This window comes from Filicampus tigris, chromosome 5, assembly GCF_054856515.1.
Source record: "Filicampus tigris isolate MCC_2025a chromosome 5, RoL_Ftig_1.0, whole genome shotgun sequence".
NCBI lineage: Eukaryota > Metazoa > Chordata > Actinopteri > Syngnathiformes > Syngnathidae > Filicampus > Filicampus tigris.
In genome coordinates this window covers 14,473,002-14,493,986 of record NC_141221.1, presented here as the reverse complement: position 1 = coordinate 14,493,986, position 20,985 = coordinate 14,473,002, and the positions used below count along the sequence as shown (strand labels likewise).

The 20,985-nt window shown below is 42.4% G+C and overlaps 1 protein-coding gene across 1 annotated transcript in view; it reads right to left on the bottom strand.

Moving 5' to 3' along the window:
• Positions 1–9,353: 9,353 nt before the first annotated feature.
• The window catches only part of LOC147147396 (A disintegrin and metalloproteinase with thrombospondin motifs 12-like), a 29,416-nt gene continuing 17,784 nt past the window's right edge, over positions 9,354–20,985 (bottom strand). The window contains exons 15-24 of the mRNA XM_086031298.1: positions 18,638–18,882; positions 17,822–17,963; positions 16,703–16,829; positions 16,415–16,625; positions 15,354–16,343; positions 13,824–13,976; positions 13,575–13,751; positions 13,351–13,497; positions 12,127–12,280; positions 9,354–12,052 (exon numbers count right to left, since the gene is read on the bottom strand). Of these exons, the coding sequence (XP_085887424.1) occupies positions 11,937–12,052; positions 12,127–12,280; positions 13,351–13,497; positions 13,575–13,751; positions 13,824–13,976; positions 15,354–16,343; positions 16,415–16,625; positions 16,703–16,829; positions 17,822–17,963; positions 18,638–18,882 (2,462 nt within the window). The 3' untranslated portion in view covers positions 9,354–11,936. The remainder of the gene's footprint in view (positions 12,053–12,126; positions 12,281–13,350; positions 13,498–13,574; positions 13,752–13,823; positions 13,977–15,353; positions 16,344–16,414; positions 16,626–16,702; positions 16,830–17,821; positions 17,964–18,637; positions 18,883–20,985) is intronic.

The window sequence follows — 20,985 nt, the reverse complement described above, 5'->3', positions numbered from 1 at the left end:
TAGGTTTGGTTTTTCCATTAGCAATTGCTTGGTCGATTACAAGATTGGAAGTATGATTAGTGGAACAATTTTATCTAAATGCTTCAGCCATCATCATTAGATTTGTTGTCTAGCAACGCTATCATGACAACAGTTGGAAAGCACATAAAAAGAAATAGGCTGATAAGCAGTGCATAGTTGTTTGTCACTGCAATGAAATGTACAGTCGCAGCTTTTCTATAGTTTATGCTAATGTTAGCTAACAACCAAAATAATAATGATAATAGTTGTGGTCTAAAAAATATCCTGAATGGGAAAAAAGGCATAATTTTGTGTGAATTAATCATCATGAATTTCCAATGCCTCTCTTGTTCTTATTTTAAGGTACAGTAATTCAAACAAGAAAGCTTTTGCTCAGTACTGTACATTTAAAAAAGAGACCACTTACTTTTTATTTATTTATATTATATTAATATATTATTTGTATTATATCATAAATCTATATAGACCGGTATATATAAATGTATTTGTTATTATTATTTTTTTAAGTTACATTTTAATTAGTCTGACCATTCCGTACACGACACAATGCCCCAAGGACATTTTACAGTAACATTTTAGAGAAAGTCTCACCAGATGAATCAGGCTAAGTCTGTATTGCTGCCTACAGTCAAGCGACTTGTTTATCACAACCGTCTGACCACTGCCTTGGCCTCAAGGCACTTTATGTTTAATGCAATGAAGCTCCCTGGTTTCATTGATCCAGACATGTGACTTCCTCTCATACTCATCAGCTTCTTGTCTGGTCTTTTCAGCCGTCGAATAAATATTTTGAATTGAAGCCGTTAAAAGTCTGGAGTGGAGTGCATAACTCGTTGCTTAACTAGGGAGCCTTCGTCGTCAAACAACAGGAGTGAGAAACTTGAAACTCGAATGGTAATTGAGCAGCTGTGAGAACAACTATGCTACCAATTTCCCATTTCCTCAAATACCACAATATTTTAACAAAGTAAGAACTTTCTATCGAATAAATATTACACTACTGGTAGTTCTTTATAAAGTGAAGTGGAACATCCATCCATCAATTTTCACGACGATGTGGAGACTATGGTGTTTTTTTCCCTTCCTGGTTACAAGTTATCTGTGTTTCATTGGTTTTTTTTTTGGTTTTTTCAATTTAGTGGATGAAAACCGGGCTCAGAAGTGCAAACATATACTGTACTAGCCAATCAAATGGCAGTGACCCTCCTTTAAAGCAGAAGTCAACCCAAACATGTTTTTTTCCAGAATATGTTCTGTGCAGGCCCACTAGCAGAAACGAGGCATTCTGATTAATATTGCGTTTGTGTGTGTGTTAGTGTTTTTAGCCATCTCCGGGGACGGCCATTTTGTCACTTTTGTCAACTGAAAATGACATCACAGTTACTCAGGACTCAGGTAACAACCAATCACGGCTCAGCTTCAGAAAACAGGTGAGCTGTGATTGGTCGCTGTGATGTCATTTTCAGTCGACAGAAATGACAAAATGGCTGCTCAACTGAGCTAGCTAAAAACGGCTGGATTTCTCATATTACACAAACGCAATATTAATCAGAATGCCTTGTTTCAGCTCGTGGGCCTGCATCGAACACATTCTCGGAAAAAAAAACATTTTTGGGTTGACCTCACTTTAAGAAACACGTACATCTATCTGCCAATCAGATGCAGTGACGGCACGGCCCTCACTGTCCCGCGTTCTAGAACGAGCTCCGAGGCTGTTCTTAAGAATGATGCCAAACACAACTCAGTAACTCTAATGCATTGCATGTTTGTTTTCTTTTTCAGGCCATTGACCTTGCCAACATAAATCAGATGGCAAACTGACATTTCTAACCCAACCAGTGTGCTAAACCAAACCTGTGCTGGCACTCTTATCTAATTTGCACTGACCCTCATGCCTTAAATGTCGACGTCTGGTCTGTAGCTCACTTTCCCGCCATTAAGTCCCACTTTTTACTGCCCGCTTTAATGTCCATCAACGATCTACGGCCAGAGTGGCGCTCCGGCCTCGACTGTGCATGTCGCGGTTTTATCTTGGGATGCAAATAAAGAAATCTTATCAGCATTTCCTTTGCAGTGTCCCTTTCCACCGTGATAACCACAATCACCGTTGAGGTAGCGGAGCAGGTAAAATATCAATTTTGGTTGCAGCAAAAACCCAGCATCTTATTTAGTTTGCACTGAATAACTAAACGATAACCTAAATTCTAATACAATGTATTTATGTCATTATTTTTTTCACCTAATTTTCTCGAATTGAAAACAAATGATCAATACACAATTTTAGGAAAGCGCTATTTGGGTTTCTGGTTTAGAGACAGTCGTGACGTCCTCTCGGGGATGAAGGCCTCCCTCGCAAAGACGTTAACATACTCACCAGCTTTGCAGGATTTCTCCAGAGGCCAAGGAGCAAATTCTTCTCCACATAAGCACATGTGCGTTATCCTCCTAAAGGCAATATAAGTGAGATTTGCGGGGTCTGGAGTTGGTCTCAACTCAGCTTCAGCGTTTAGTGTCTCTTTATATACGGAGCTCCCCGAGTTGCAGTTTCAAAGTTCCAAAAAATTGGCAATAAATGATCTCCTGATCCAGGCCTACAGCCTGCAGCTCTTAAGTTATTCTCCCAAATATGATGATATAAAAATGCAATGAAAAAGTCAAATACCGGATATTTAAACACCAGAGTAGAGATTTGATTTCACAATGTTCCAATTACCAGGAGGGTTACACCATCTGTTCATGTATCAGAATATTAAAAATGTAATTGTACAACCTATAGTCAGCCACACTATGCATAGATTACACTTACAAAAATACAAAATAATTCTTCCAAAATCTACTAATGCATGCATGCACAACCACCATGAACTTCCTCCACTGCCTACATTGTTTTTTTCATGGTACCGCGTACCCTAGGTAGGTCAGAACAGTTGATACGTTACCCAAAGGAATTCGCATGAATGAAATACATTTAGATTCATCTTATAAAATACATACGCACTTGCTACAATATTATGACTACTTTTGCAATGTAATAAGTACAGTAAGTGGTATAAATACTTTTACAGGGGAGTGCATACTATAACCCACTCCGGTCCTGGAGGGCCGCTTTCCTGCATCTTTCAGTTGTCTCCATCCTCCAACACACCTGAGTCAATTCAGCTCAACCAATCAGAGGACGGAAAAAAAGGCAGACGTCAATGAACCTTCGCGAAGGCGCAGAGTGGTAAATCTAAAATTTGGCATTTTTATGATGTGTGTGTGTGTGTGTGTGTGTGTGTGTGTTCATTGTGAAGGCCTTGGGCAGATTACACTTAAATGGCCACAAAGAAAAGCTGAAATCTGATTGGACCAAATAAAATAATAAAATCTACAATTACTGAACATGCCTGGAAGCTGGGCAGCAAAGATGCATGCTATGAAATGATAAATTGCTGGAAATCAATTGGTACAATTAGTCTAAGTAGTAAATGTAGGTCAGTGCTTCATGTTTGCGCCAGCAGAGAAGGCCTCGAAGGCCTTGACTGCACGCCACTGCCTAAATCACTACGCTGATATTACGTTACACAACCCCTTTTCCTTAAAAATGACATCAACCCAAACATATATTTTTTTCAAGGATGTGTTCCCAGCAGTATCATTACTTGAAACAAGGCATTCTGATTATACTGATATATTGCGTTTGTGGAAGATGAGTTAAACAGCAAAAACCACCCCACCGGGCTCAGCTTCAGAAAACACATGAGCCATGATTGGTCGTTACCTGAGCCCTGAGCAGTTGTGATGTCATTTTCAGTGGACAGAAGTGACAAAATGGCCGTCCCCAAAGATGGCTAAAAACGGGTGGATGAACTCTTATTCCACAAACGCAATATTAATCAGAATGCCTCATTTCAACTAGTGATCTTGCATAGAACATATTCTTGGAAAAAATATGTCTCCCTCTTTAATGATAATAATAACACTTGTAAAACCTGTGTTCAGCGCAGGTCTTTACTATTACCCTTTTTACATGTAGTTTTGAAAGGGCATTTGGCAAGATGGATTCCAAGTGAAAAAAATCTTGCTCGCAGGGGAATATGGGATTGACCTCTGTGTGCTGAACATGGTGTGGAAATTCACCTTGTTCTAGTCGTGTGTCTCAACTTTTGCCGAGCCCCCTGCGTGTTAGCCCCTCCCCTGCGTACGCTATCATTAAGCAGATGTTTTGCGGGGAGCAGCCCCTTGCGCCGTGTTCCTTCGACTCCCGATCCACATGTGGTCTGCGATAGAATCAAACGTGCAAGTCACAAAACAAGCCAAGTGACCTATGGGAACCATGTGTGAGCGTACCCCGGGGCCCGCTCTGTGTGTGCCGGGTCACAGGAGGCTGAGGCTTTAATAAAGGAGCGGGTCTGGTACAGGGATGCCAGTCTGACCGCCTGGGGATATGCAACCTGATGGGGTCCAGATGAGAGCCACCGCACTGGACCTTTTGCTCCAAAGCATGCACATGTTCCGGACATATTTGCGTCACATTCTGCTTTGGTTTGGGCGAATAGGGCAGAACATGTAAAGTGGGGAACACACACAGCAATTTTGAATGTGTTAACTGATTTTTTTTTTTTTTTCAAACGCCAGAGACCTCACATATGACAAGGAAAGTAATCATCATGTGTGTGCTGTAGTGGCACACACCCCGCACCTAACGATATCTCCATCGACAATTGCAGGTGTCCCAATATCCAGATGTCTGTCGCAGTACCAAGACTGACCTGTGAGAGGCAGTCTGGATGCCCTGTCAGACAATTCGAAGAAGAGAAGTATTAGACGAAGAGATAGGAGATAAGAAGCTAGGCTAACTGTTAGCTTAGGTGGTAGCTAAATTGCGTTTTTCAAACTCTTCCATTTGCCATTTTTAATGTGGTGAATAAACTGGGAGTCATATTATACCAGGGAGGTGGTCAAACCTATCGCTGCCCTGGGATTGGTTGTATCGATGAAACCATATAACAGTAAATGTGCAATCATCAAGGTTGTTATAGTTAAGAAAAATGAATGAAAAAAATAAAACACAACAGACCCCCCCCCCGCCCCTAATAATCACTAGGGGTGTATGTCAAAAATGCCAGTTAAGTTGGTTGGTCCTCGGATTTAAGCCCATGGGGTTCGGTTCTCATTTTTCCATGTTTTGTGTAAACAGGAACAGACTTATGACATTTAAAATGACTGAATGAAAAAAACCCATAAATCTTTACTTTTTAGGAAACGGCATCATCATTTATCTTGATGATGCAGACGAGTGAATTATTATGCTCTAAAACCTAAATCCAATTTATAACGGCATGCGTTATTGCTTTGGATCAATCTACAGAGCTCTGTATATGCTGATCAGAAGGTGAGCCACAATGTGTTTGTTTACGGCAGGGGTCACCAACGTGGTGCCCGCGGGCATCAGGTAGCCCCCAAGGACCAGGCGAGTAGCCCATGGGCCTGTTCCGAAAGTTGCTCACCAATGATGGGACATTGTGATTATCCAGGAATGTTGTAGAAGTGATTATTTGAAAATGTAAACAGTGGCAGGTATTTACAGAAGTAATGTTGCATATTGATATTTATGTTTCCTAATTATTGTGAGAAATAATTAACATGCTCAGCGTGTTCTCATACTGTAAATGAAAATTCTGAAGTGTGTATCTAACTGGTAGCCCTTCCCATAATCGGTACCCAAGAAGTAGCTCTTGGTTTCAGAAAGGTTGGTGACCCCTGATTTACGGACTAGGCGTGTGGCGACAGCAAGAGGCAGTTATGCTTTTTTCCCACCCTTACCTAATATGTACCATGTGGGAGCCCGCCCATTTGATCATTATCATTTTTATAGCTAGTTTTGAACACAAGTCAAGGAATAATTGTGGTAAACTTTCACTGGTCACATAAAATGAACTGGAGAGCCGGATCTGGCCCGTGGGCCTCGAGTGTGACACCTGTTTGTTATTCTAATACGTAACACAACCAGTTGCTCAATTTGTTTCGGGCAACAGCACGAGCTTCGGGTCTCTTCTTAATTGGCTATCGTTCCCTTTCACATCACACTCACAGAGTCCGTGGCTTGGCCTGATTTGATGTTGACCATACACTTAAAGAGGAGTCAACCCAAACATATTTTTTTCAAGAATATGTTCTATGCAAGCCCACTAGTCATCTGAAGGGGCGGCCATTTTGTCACTTCTGAAATGACTGAAAATGACATCACAACTGCTCGGGGCTGAATCACGGCTGACATGTTTTCTGAAGCTGTACCTCGCTCTGCATCATTTTGTTTTTGTTTTTTAAAACAAACGTGAATCTTTTTTTTTCATACCAATACAAATCAGTTCAAATATTAAGTAAACATTATTCATTCGTAATCGTATGCTTCCATTATGTCTGCAGTGCATGATTTACGCTCGTCTTCTCTCCCCCAATGCCGCGGGGCATGCGCATGCGCATAAATACTCCGTGGCATTATTGGAAACAATTACCTCTCTGCATCATCTTGAGAAGTTTACCATTCTGCCTTTTCAAAGCTGCTGTTCATTGTCAATCCAGTTGTTATTAACTGGTGGCCAACGCTAGCTACTTCTCCGCTAACAATTGCGCCTGAGAAGTAGCAGGGCGTTTGGGCGCAATTTGAGGCATTACACAAAGAGCACAAAAATAGGCAGATATGTGTTCTTCAGTGAGCAGTTGCTCGTTAGGTAGGCAAGTGGTTATTTGCAAATAGGAGATGCAAAAAGAGTATCCGTACCTAGGCCTTCTTATTTTTTTCTGTCGGTCATCATATATAAATATTTAATGTGTCCCCAGCCGTTGTGTTATGTTGTTGGGGTGTCTGGTAACCTACAAGGTTGCAGTTTCCTGCTTTGCGATGATCAATGGACGGTTGTCACGTTATCTGGACAGGCTTACATCACAGCGCCCTGCTGAGTGTCAGCTTCCACAGGACAAAGGAATTTACTTACAGGTCACACACTGGATCAAGTCATCAGTGCTTGGCCTTCATCTGGCTTATGCAGCAACTTGGTCTATCGATGGCAAGATGACGTGGTGATTTTACACTGTTATTACAAAGTCTGCAAATAGACAATTTACGAGAGACGTTCTATTAATTTCTCTCTCTCTCTCTCTCATATATATACACACACATATATATATATATATATATATATATATATATACATATATATATATATATACATATATATATATACACACACACACACACACACACACACACACACACACACACACACATATATTTATACATACATATATTTATACATACAGTATATACATATAATCCACTTACCTCGTTCAATGTCCTATTCACATTTTTTTTCAGTTAAACATCCCTTGAGCGGACCGGTCCTTCGTTCGGAATCCATGTCACAAACAAGCCACAAAAATCCAAACAAAAATCACATCGAAATGTAATTCAATGTAATCCAATATTGGTCTCTTAGTTGTCTGTCAAATGGATTACATTCAAATGTTGTGTTTTTAATAGTACTTGAGATCTCAAAATGGGACCTTAATCGCTTTCTCTGACTTTGCTGATTTATCCCCCCATCAAAACAGTGTAATTTGAGCTAACCTTCTTATTGACACTTGAATTAGAATATGGTAGAAAAGTTCAATTTCTATAGTTGAATATTTAAAAATGAAAACTCATTATTAGACCGTTATACACATTTGGAAATACTTCACACAGAGGTCATTTTTTACCTAATTTCTATACTTATATCACGTTGATTGTTTCTTATATAATGTTCAATTTTTTTTTTTTGCCAATTTTGAGTTTTTGTCTATCATTAAAATAATTTAAAAAAAACAGTGTGTGATGAATCAATATGAGCTTCACTTTTTGAACAACCGAAATATATTAATTGCAAGTTTTGCATGACATTGTATTTTTGGGATGTACTTGTACACACATTATGCCTGCAATTCTGCTTTACTTATGAAAGACGGACAAATGACAAATAAATGGCAGATCAGCACCTATAAATGGATATGCACCACAAATAAACAGCCCATGTCTCCAACCTCTGAAGTGAAATTGGCTCAGTTGTTTTTGCATAATCATGCTAACATACAATAATGACAACTAAACAACATGTAATTGTCCTCTGACGTATGCATCAGTTAGTCAGGTATGTAACCATACTGGATTAGCCAATATATGACTTACGCCTAAGGTAACAGTGAGCACGTTAAAAAAAATAACGTAAATCTTGTTTCATGCAGTTCAGTTACTGTAATTTAGGAAAAATATGGTCTATCCATAAAAAAAAATGCACATTTTGCACCCCTCATTTTTGTTATTGCAAAATAAGTTGTCAGCTGATGGAGAGAGCTAAATGTAACCTGAGCGGGAACATTTATAAAGCGGTGTAAAAATAAATTGCCGTTGACATTGTTATGACATTATTAAATGCTCCATTTACGACACTGACGTCAGTAGACTATACGGACGTATGGATGCTACAAGTGTGTGGAAATGTTATGCCAAAAATGAGGCCCACGGCAAGTTTGTCCTCAACTACCATAAAAATAAAAGCGCAAGTATAATAGGAGCATCAAACTAGAGAAATGCTTCATTTTCTGGAGTCTCCCTACGATGTTACAACACGCTATGCTATGGAACTCAAATCAGCTTGTTAAACTATAACTAGCGTTATGGCCACTTGTATTTTTAAACATTTGTTTCAATTTCTTTTATGCTAGTCCAGCGAATTACAGTGTGTCTTTATGTGAAACCATTCTGTGGTGCAAAAAAAGGGTTGGGGGCCGCTCTACTTGCTGAAAAAAAATTTTTGCATGTTATCGATGCATCGCCTTCGACTGCATTTTCATCACATTATCGGCCGCTACAAAAAATCGTTACTTGTTCAAGTCTTATTGCGCAATCATGGACAGATGAAGCAAAACCTGGTGACATAACACAACAAGAGCTGGTGTTAGGTAATGCAGACAGGTGCCTTTCGCTTCATCATGGTAACAAACACACACACATGCACAGTCACTGTTTGTTTGGAGGACTCTATGCTCCACATCGCCTCAGCATTGCGTTACTCCTTCCATTACTGCTGACTAACTCAACTCGTGGTCTTGAATGACAGCGGCGGAAGCGCATGAGGTGGTGCTGCGTCATTCCGTGTCCCGTAATCTGGCGCAGAGGAACCGGGGAGGCAAAATGTGGGCCAGATGAAACCGATCCCTCAACCTGAGCCAAGCGCTGCTCAGGCTGTTGTTACACATACTGCAGCATTTCAGGCAACAATGGCCTCCCAAGTCAAAGACGTCACAAAGCGCCGGAGTTTTTAATGGTCACATTTATTGTTGTGGAACCACATGCCTGACGTTGGTATGTACAAGATCACGCCAACACACTAGCCATCCTTTGAGGGACCTGAGAGGGATGACCTGCAACGCCTCTTTGTCATTGGTCACTTTCACGCCAGAGGAGCACCACAGTTCAACTACAGAGTTCGGCAGAAGTACAATTAAAACCTTCCCCCCCCCACACACACAGTGCCAACGCAACATTGAAAAGCACAATTAAGAATACGATGCTAAATGAGCATGTTGTTGCTATTAACAGTATAAAAAAAAAAGAGGTAAAAATATCATTTAGTACATTCTGCTTGTACCAGTTTAAAATAGAACATGTATTTTGCATATATGATAAAGCACCGTCCTGAAAGTTGGTATACATCAGTTCATTTATCAGCAAGTCAAAGTCAACTGCAGCACTCTTGAATTGCACCTTTCGCATTCATTGATGAATTGACCAAAACATGTTCCACTCTTGATGATATCACTCAATATGACCTCATTAAGCGGGGTACACAAATGCTGACGATTAGGCCAAATTTGAATTTTCCCTCCATTGCGATCGAAACCTGCAAAGGCCCGGTTACTGGATGTCTCTAAAAGATTATCCCAAGCAATTATCCCGTGTTGTCAGGTGAGTTCAGAGTGATTTTTCATTCCCAATCTGCTTGTAAAACTGTCAGGGCTAACAATCGTAAAAAGTACGCCTATTCAATGTTTCCGATTGCAAAAGGACAAATAATTGCGTGTTGTCAAAAGCCAGTTCAGGATTGTGTGGTGGAGATTTGATGACGTGTTGTGTTGCTCCTTTCGAGTAAACTGCACTCTGTGGGCGCAATACAATTTAGAAATTGGTTGAAGGTGTTAAAAATCACTACTCGTGTACCCCGATTTACACAATTAAATCTGCAAATATTATTCAGTATTCTAAATGAAAATACAGTGGAACCTCTAAAGCCCAATGGTTTACAGGTCAAACTATTGGCAATTCGGAAGCGCCAATCAACCTTTCTGTATTTCCTTTGGCTTTGTTGTGACGTTACAACATAACGATGTCAAGTCTATCCATCCAATTTTTACAGCGCTCGCGAGTGATCTGGAACCCCAAACAGCTGACTTCAGACAAGATGTGGGGTACATCCAAGACTGGTCACCATATATACAAACAAGCATTCACACTCATGTTCACACTTATGGACAATTTAGAGTCTTTAAAGAACCTCATACTAGACCACCGGGTTGCCAATGGCATGACAACCATAGAACTGAAAATAAGTGGTACACCAAGTTGCTCAGTACAATATGGCTAAGATGAGAATAAACCTGTAAAAACAATAATAGTGATAATAATAATAATAATAAATGGAATTTAAAGCGGACAGTTTCAACTGGCAAGTGACATCCACATCCATAAACACATTAGTAACTTAAGGGTTAACATTTTTACATTTTACCTAAAGCGGGAGTTTGCAATTTCCACTCAATAAACACTTTGTCATATTTTTAAAACCAGAGATGGGCATTGGTCTATGCTTTAGTCCGTCTACGAATTACCGTCTATATTTCAAACCCGACAGACGATGCCCAGCTCTGTTTAAAACTGCCCGTATAACCTGACAGTAGATAGGTCAAACGATCTGGAAAAAAAAAAGGAAAAAAAAAAAAAAAAAAAAAAAAAATCAGCCCTCCGAGGCCCCATCTTGAAACGACTAATTTGATTTTCAAGGAACCATCTTGCCCGAGGAAAAACAACCAATCGGAGACAGAAGGCATGACTGACTGACAAGGTGTCAAGCTCGGGAGCTTTGCTGAAACTACGGTGGAATAGCCACTACCAGAAAATATAAAAATGCATGTTTGTCGTTTTCCAACAACTAGTATAAGCCTAACAAACAGAAGAGCAGAGGGACATCAGGCACCTGAGTGCAGAAGTGACAGAATTAGCAACATTTCTGCTCCACTGGTATGTTAATTTCTTCTGATTTTCAATTTACTGTGCATTCTAAAAAAAAAATAACAAAACTTCAAACCGATAACATTTTGTGTTACAGTAACACTCCAATCCTCATATCACATTCTACCAATGTAGCAGCAGTAGCTAACGTCGGTTTGTTTACAGTTTTAATGCTAGCTTAGCATTGCAATCTGTGACTATCACAACCACGCACTTTCATAATCGTGTGCTGTTATGAACGGCCATGTTTGAGAACTGTGCTCATGTAAATTAGTGAGGGGCGTGGCTATGGCCAGAGACCGGGGGTTGGGGGGTTGGTAGTAAATTAAGACCACCGGTACATTATTTAAATCTTGCTATCAGTTTTATCACTGCAAATCCCTCCACGCCCCTCAACTGGTTAGTATTTCTGTTTCCATTATTTCTCATGAGAAAATACTCTGAATCCACTCAAACTGGAGGTCGACCAGTGTTCCATAACCGACTGTGTTGGACTTTAAAGGTTCCAGTGCATGTCAAACGTTCCATGTTGCTGACCAGTTTCATGTGTTGTCATGAAATCCAGTAAGTAGCTGCAGGAGGGAGGCACAGCAAGAGAGGGCGTACCCGTCTAAGACCTGCAGGTGCTACAACACTGCCTTTGCACCGACCTGAGAGAGCATCGGCCCAGCAGCTTCAACTTGTCACAGAAGCGAGAGGACATTGTGTTCTTCCTGCACACTGGGCCTAACAAAGGAGGAATGAGGATCATTTATTATTGCAGTCCCAAGGAATCGAAAAGCAAGAGTTGTGTAACAAACCTGTAGGGGTCCAGCATTCCTGCATATTGCACTTTCGGAGCACTTCTGGTTTGGACATATTCTCGCAGAGGCTGTCTGGCATGACACCAGAATCCTCGACATTCACACAGATGACATCACGCTGCTGCTGACCTCCGCCGCAGCTCACGGAGCACTGCAAAGTTATGACATACTTTTCGAACCAGCAGCCTCCTTTTATGACGTAAAATCCTTGTTACAGTCAGAGGTGGAGAAAGTACCCACAGTTTAGTATTGAAGAAAAAGTACAGATATGTGTGTGAAAACAAAAGGTTGAGGCTGTACTCTACTTTGAGTACAACATTAAAAAGTAAACATTCATTTTCAGTGTCAGTTTATATACTGTATAAGAGTCGTTGAGATGACTTACAAAGAAAAGAAAAAACCTCCCCACACAAAATTGTTACCCTCTTTCATTAACTTACATAGTGCTTGTAGCCTACCGGGAAGAAGAAAAAAAAAATGTCACGTCGCATGTTGTTGTTTAAGAGCTTGCTAGCACTGTCTCGACTTTTATGCTATCAAAAAAAAAAAAAAAAAAGAAAAAGAAAATGCGCTGACATAGTGTTCCTGGAACAAAAAGTGATTAATTAATGATAACTGAAAAAATAGTCCTTGACTTGTATTTTTTCTGTATGTTACTTCTTGCCCAGTATTGTCTTGCATCCAGTGGCTGGAATGTGTTCCACTGGGTGCTAGCCACCAGTTAGCCTTCCGGGGTTCCTCCTGGCCGGTAGATGGGCGTCAGGCTCATCTGCGGCTTCACCTCCTTCCTTGGGAATTTACAGTACATAACCACACCTTTTTGCAAAGTGGTATTTCTGGGTGTAGGCATAGCTAGCTAGCTAGCTAACGGCACGGTGTAGTGGTAGAAATGAGCCAAGTAATAATAATTCATAATTGCACCGGATCACCACTGATGTAAATGAAGGTGCTCAAGTTCTGATACACTGGGCGCCATTTTAGCTACCCCTGGAGGAAAAAAAAAAAAAAACTGAAATAAGGGTTTTGCAATTGAGCCTGACAAAGTAACGAGTATTGAGTACAGATATCACTTTTGAAATGCAGGGAGTAAAAGTAAAATCATCCTCAACTTTAGTATAGTACAGATTTCTGACACAAAACACTGAAATACAGTAACAAAGTACCAGTATTTGTACTTTGTTACTTTCCACCACTGCTTGTAGTTGATCAACTGTCACAGACCTGCTCCCACTCTTCTGTCCTCCAGTTGGCGCAAGGTTTCAAGCTGCATGACTCTGTGCTGTTTGGCCTCGGTGCAGCTCCACAACCTTGAGGCACTGGACAGTAGACCAATCGCTCACGCATTCCCTCACCACAGCTCCCGGAGCACTGAGGTAGACACACACATCCATGAGTCTTTGTATTGAGCAGACTGCATCGAGCATTGATACAACAAAGACACATACGGGTCCCCACGGTGACACACTCCAGTCCACACAGGCCTTGTGGGGGCAAGTCAAAGTACTGACGGGTTTGCTGGACACCGCCTGGCAGTGGAAAGGCCTGAGAGGACGGTGATTTTGGGAATCGACACATTGGACATCGCGGTACCGCTTCGCCACCGCTGCACAGTTCTCTGGACACTGCGGACAACAGCGCAGTTCTTTTGCACAGACAGGTGACAAGTATGGGATTCAAGTCCTGGTGGATATTACCTTGCTCCAGCTGCCGCTTTGCCAGGTGGCACATGGCTGAAGATGACAAGTGCGAGCAGGCTCGGGTTTCTTGGTGCTGGCACAGTCCTCGTCCTTCTGGGAACTGCATGTGACCTTTCGCCATATTGCACCAATTCCACATGTGGTTGAACACTGGAGTGGGAGAAGACGTCTAGGTTGAAGTCTAGTCTAGTGCATGCAATGAAGAAAATTACAGGTTTCATCCATCTGTTCATCCTGTTTTCCTATCCCTTTTATACAGGGTAACTGAAGCGGTTCTCAAACTAGGGGCCAGGGACCCTCAGGGGTCCACGAGTCATAACTTGGAGGGTCCGCCAAATAAATTTTTTCTTTTTTTTAAATAAAGGCCTCTTTTCTAGAATTATAGGTGTAATATGAGAATAAAGATTTTTTTTGAAATTCACTTGTTCCCTCGTTAATCTTTGACTTTAATATCGGACTATGATTTTTATTCTCATAAGATTACATTTTCTAATCCACACAATATATGTCATTGTTTTTGTCAAGATTACAATTTACAAAGTACTTTTCTTAAAAAAAAAAACATCTCACATTACAACTGTTTCTGAAAAAAAAAAAAAAAATTCATCATAACTACTATTTTTTTCTGGAAAACGGGCAGCTTTTTAAATCCGATAGCATTCAGTGCTACACATGGTAGTTATATCTTTATCAAGAGACATATGCCAATTTTGCACGGCACAGGATCAGTGCAGCTTGGCTGTTCTCCCTTTTACGGCAGTTGCTTTTCCACAAAATAATAACTCATGAAACTGGAAATCACGCTGCACTGAACGCATCGGTTGGAACAAGACGTGCTAATAAGCAACAATGGAGGAGAACGAATCTCCCCTACTTACAAATGGTATTCAAGAGGAGATTCAGTGCAGCGAGAAAACGAACCACATCAGCTAAGTGGAGACTGTAGATTATAAGACTGCAGTTTCCAATGCTACGGTGCAATAACAGACTAAAGTAATGTTTACAGGTGTGTTTACTGACACCCAAATTCACACATACGGGCCATCTGAACTGTAAATGGCCGGCGACTAGCTCAGGGTGTACTCTCGACTCTCGCTTCAAATCAGCTGGGAGAAGCGCTATTGAAAACAGAATGAATGGGTCTTCCGCAGTCTTGAATTCAACTATGTTCCTTGAAGGCGGGAGGACAAATGACACAAGGTAATGTATGATTCTTTCTCGTTTTAATGTCTTTGTGATATAAAAGTGTTACGTCTACACACCCTAAGCCTAATGCGACAAAAAAACGTTGATCCCTTTTCTACTTTGGGTTTTAAACTGCTGAAGAAGCAAAGCATATTTTATGACCCTCCAAAAACTTAAGTTTAATGTGATAATAAATCATAATAAAGCCTCAAAATAATATTGATGGATTGCGGCCAGCATGAGAACATCAGAGCGTTTTGCATGGAAACCTGTGACATTTTCAAATTCTGGCATAGCACTTTATTGGGATAATGTATGATGGTCCTAAATTTCTGCACCCACCTCACTCCAGTTTCCTACAAGCCAGAACACATCCATGCTGACAGGCTCTCCTTGGCCCTGAGTGGGTTGGGGAGCCGGGCGAGTCTGGTTCTTGGAACGGTTACCTTTGGCCCGGGTTGAGTTTTTTGCGGCAGTGACGCTTTTCTTGGGGGTCACAGCCGGCTTCTTGGTTCTAATAACCTTTATTGTGGTCAGACGCCACGACGCAGTGCTGAACGGTGTGGAGGGAGCCTGCGTTGTGTGGAAGCCGCTTTTGGGTGGAACCGAGCGCGACTTCAACATGGGAGTAGTTAGAGGAACGCTGTGCATCCGGGCGCCGTATGGAGTGACGCGAGGAGTGCTGCGATGACTGATTTGGGCAGTAGCGCGTGGGGTGAAGGAGGAGGATGTGGCGGCTTCTGTGGTTGCGTGCAGGCCAGGACCACTTGTTTGTAAAGTGGGTGCGATGATTACATGCGGCACTGGTGTGGTTGATTTAAGAGGATTTTTGAACCAAGTAGTACCGACGTCCAGGTCTATGATGCCCTCCTCATCTCGCGTCCTCTCGTCTGTGATGTAGTCATAACCAGGAACGTTTATCGCCACATTGGGTGTGCTGCCGTCCTCGCTGTCCACTCCCTCGTCTGTTTCTGTCGTTGCTTTGCTTGGATTTTCCCCTCCTTTATTTGTCTTCACCACAACATTGTCATCATAGTAATCAAGGGATGGGATTTTAGAGGTTAATGATTCAGTCGTAGTTGTAGCTGTGGCCGAAGTACTTGTGGGAGACCCGGTGGGGGAGGAAGGCTTAGCGGGGTGTCTCTTTGGCGGGTAAATGCGGCGATATTTTGGCGGAGGCCCGGGTCGTCGCTGAAGACTCGAGCTGGGGCAGCTCTGCAGAGCGCACAGTGATCTGGTGCGTGGTTTGGTAGCGAGGTCGCAGGTGTTTTGGGGCGCTAATGCGCATGTCACATTGCGGGATCGGACACCTCCTCCACATGTCACTGGACACTGGAGAGCAGGCAGAAGACCGATTACAATATACTGGAACGAGATCGGAAGGCGAGGGAAGTGCGACTTACTTCTTCCCAGAGTCCAACGAGCCAGTCCTGTCCGCACGTTACATCTCGATTGCACGGCACAACAGATTTGGGTTTCAGGAGCTGCTTGCACTCCACAGGATGAAGCACCCTCTCCTCACCGGAAACTGTGCGGACGCAGAGCACCGTACGCTTGCGCAAACCTTCCGATCCACAGGCGGCCGTGCACTGCTGCCAGCCTCCGACCCACCACCTGAGGATGGGCGGAAACTCGGTGGTGGAAAGACTGTTGAGGGCTGTCACCCATCAGGAGGATTTGACGGTACAAACCTGGCAGGGCAATCCATGTTCTTACACTTGCGATGTCTGTCTTCTGGACGGACCTGTGCGTCACACAGAGACTCGTCTACGACGCCTACATCCATCTCAAAGCAGCGTGCAGGCTGGTGTTGTTCACCTAAGACAGACAGACAGGACGTTATAAGGTCTGATAACACTTAACTCGTTCACTGCTTGACATTTTGAGACTCTCATTTACCCTAATGTTTGAAAAAAATATAAATAAATTCCAGGGATTGAATGGCTGGTCTGTGAAAAGACTAATTTGTCAATGGCAGTGAATGAGTAAAAGAGCAAGTCAACCAGAACATATTTTTTTCAAGAATAAAAATGCAAGCCCACTAGTTGAAAGAAGGCATTGTGGTAAATATTGTGTTTGTGGAATAAGAGTTAATCCACCCGTTTTTGCCATCACTGGGGGCGGCCATTTTGTCACTTCTGTCAATTGAAAATGACATAACGGCTCAGGGCTCAGGTAATGACCAATCACGGCTCACCTGTTTTCTGAAGCTGAGCCGTGATTGGTTGTTACCTGAGCAGTTGTGATGTCATTTTCAGTCGACAGAAGTGACAAAATGGCCGCCCCCTGAGATGGCTAAAATGACCCCATTATAGCCATCTCAGGGGGCGGCCATTATGTCACTTCAAGGATTTTGTTGCTCAACTCATATTCCGCAAACAATTTTAATCAGAAAGCCGTGTTTCAACTAGTGGGCCTGCTGGGAACACATTTCTTGAAAAAAGATGTTTGGGTTTTTTTCCTCTTTAAGCCTATCCAAATAAATCCCAATCCTCCTACTAACATGTAAGTCAAGCAGAACGAAAGCAAAGAAGGGCATCAAGAGAGCGCATAACTGCACTAAGGCATCACAGAGTCTCTGGGATGAAGGCCTGGATCTAAAATTACATGCACTGTAGATCCAGAACAGATATCAGATCTTGATCAAGAACTAAAATCTAACCTTCGGACTGTACTGTTACTTGACCCCAATGTACTTGCGCAATGACACCTGTGCTCTGAGTTTTATCAGTTGATGCCTAAATCAAAGGCAAAGTAATACACGGACTAGCTAAAGATACAACATCTTGCATATTAAACACTAGACCGACCTTGTCCACAGGTGGTGCTGCAGTCTGTCCATGCGCCATGTCTCCACCGGTAAATTGGTTTGATGACCTCATTGCCTGTCTCTTTGCTCTTCCTAATAGTGTACTCGTACTTGAGGCCAGGGTTCTTCTCCTGGAACAACAACTGGACAATCGCATGGACTATGATGCAAAGAATCAGGAGGGACTTTTGTCAGTTTATCTTCTTAAACAGATGCAAAACTTTGCTAAAAGGTCAGTGCTTCTATCTGGTAATGACCAATCGCGGCTGACCTGTTTTCTGAAGCTGAGCTGTGATTGGTCGTTACCTGAGCCCTGAGCAGTTGCGATGTCATTTTCAGTTGACAGAAGTGACAAAATGGCCGCTCCCTGTGATGGCTTTCTTATACATTAGGGGTGTGCATCTCTCCGCAAACAACGATTCGATACGGTTTTTGATAGGTTAGGTGCGAAATGATTCAAGGGCCGTTCGATTTGAAAGTGGAACGATTCGGTTCGACTCAGTGAGTTACGATTCGATTCCATGTAGTATGGCTCAGTTCGGTAGTGTGTGATGCAATTACTTTTTTGTTGTTATTTAACAGACATTCGAGTGAATTTGTCAGCACTGTAAACGTGAAAATTCCTTCTAAGGTATATCTCTCCAATAAAGGACGACCCACTTGCGTCTCGATACATTTCAAAGTGAAACGTTTCGATTCGGTCTGATTTGATGTACTCGCGCCTTTTCAATCAGAAAACGGTTTTCCGGTTCAAACCGGTTTTTGTTACACACAATTGTCTTGACACACTTCAAGCAGTGCCATTGGATGGGCATACCTGGAGCACGACTGGCTCTTTGGTGGGTCCTGGCGCGGTGAGGTTTTCCATATTCCCGCTACGTTCGTAGTAGAAGGTGGTCCCACCGGCCTGGTATTCCCCGTTCCACTGGATGATGTAGTTGCCGTTGAGGAAGTAGTCCTCCGAGCCCTGTCTCCTCAGAGCCAGGAAGTTACCTGCCTCCTCAGTTTCCTTCACCAGGATGTCCCGGGCCCCCTCAGGTATCACCCCCACGTCCACGTACCCTGCGAGAGACGGGAGTCGGAGTCACGGCGAGGTAATGGATGGCCCACCATGGCTGCTGGTGCACGCACATCCCGACTACCACAGCTTCCCTCTGATCTTTAATAGAGGGTGGGCTCGGTCTGTGGGGCTGGTTGGCATGTGTGTGTTCGGCGTGGGGGGCACTGCCCCGTCTCTGCTTTTTATTGTCTGTGAATGGCGGAGGAACAAGCAACTGTGAGCGGGTCTGTGGAGTTTAATGATGTTTGTGGGAAGGTGTGTGTGTCTTTCTGTTTGCGCAGCCGAGGAGGGGGCAGTGGGGTCTTGCGCTTATGTCTAGGCCTTTTGAAGTGATACACATCTGGCTGCTTATCTGGGAAGTGCCCAGCAAGGGAGGGAGAGAACATGGGCACGAGGGACATTCTTGATCCTTTAAAGTGGAAATCAACCCAAACACTTTTTTTCAAGAATATGTTCCCAGCAGGCCCACTTGTTGAAACAAGGTATTCTGATAAATATTGTGTTTGTGGAATAAGAGTTAATCCACACGCTTTTAGCCATCTCAGGGGGCGGCCATTTTGTCACTTCTGTCGACTGAAAATGACATCACAGTTGCCACAGTTGTTGATAATGACCAATCACGACTCAGCTTCGGAAAACAGGTCACCCGTGATTGGTCGTTACCTGAGCCCTGAGCAGTTGTGATGTCATTCTCAGTCGACAGAAGTGACAAAATGGCCGCCCCCTGAGATGGCTAAAAAAGGGGTGGATTAACTCTTATTGCACAAACGCAATATTTATCAGAATGCCTTGTTTCAACTGGTGGGCTTGCATAGAACATATTCGTGAAAAAAACATGTTTGGGTTGACCTCCGCTTTAAAGGTCTTTTCATCTTTTAAGCAACCTTTGCTCAGCAAATGTGGTTGGTGAGTTACACTTGTTACGCAAAATACTCACACGGCCCCAGACAAGAAGAGAAGGACAAACAGATGACAGGTGTGTTAACTCATGAATCCATCTTGCTCAGAATTAAAATAATACGATGACTTCTCAGGTCCAGTAAAAACTTTCCAACAAAGCCCACTTGCAAAGAAATTAGTTTGATTACTGATAGCTTAGTCTACTATTTTGCTTTTTCTTTAGATTTTTGTAATATCATCACAAAAAGGGTACCGGTGATTGCTTGGAGAAAAACACGTGATGTTGACAATGGAGTTAGAAATTGACACTATTGTCTACTGCTTATCCTGTCCAGTATTGTGGGGAAGCTGAAGTCTATCCCAGCTAACTTTGGGTGAAAGCCGGACTACACCATGGATTGGTCACCCGTAAATGATTGTATTTAGGGAACGGATATGGTCTAGGCAGCACAGTGCTTAGACGGACGGGCGCACGATCGGCGGTGGAAGGTACTCTCCAAGTGGCCATTTGACAGTGGTCAACTTTACATCAACTGCAAGTGGAGATATTCTTGCAGTTGATTTTTAAATATACTTTGCACGCGCCAATCTCCTGTATGAACTCCAGAAAGTCCGTTTATGTATCCGCCAAGTAGACCGCGCGCCTCTTCTGTGCTAAATTTAAAGGGAATGAGATGAGACACTTACATTGTTCACTCCAGCAACGGCGCAAACGCCGTCTATGAAAATACCAAAGAAAGAAAACTCCACCCGCGAGCACAGTTAGACTGTACTTCCTGCTACACTTGTGCTGCGCACAAAAATAGGGCCCTTTATGTATAAATTGTTAGGCCTCAAAGCCCGGGGGCCACTTCCTTTTTTTTGTGCCCAGCATAAAGCAAATAGAGTCGGTTGACGTCATTCTTCTGTCCAAATGGTTTTGTTTTGTTCATTCTGGCAAAACTACTATATAACAACTAGTCATTTTTCTTCACTTTTTACAGACATAACAAGCATTATTTTAACCAAATCCCATAAAATACATTGAACAACAGTATATATATAAATATATATATATTTGGTTGTCACTGTTTTGATTTTGTAATTCTGGATATGTAATAATATGATGAGGTGACTATACATCAATAACTGGCAACTGCCCTCTTGGGGAAAGTACAATTTGAGAGTTTAGCCCTTGATCTCCATGATTGAATTGTTGTGAATAA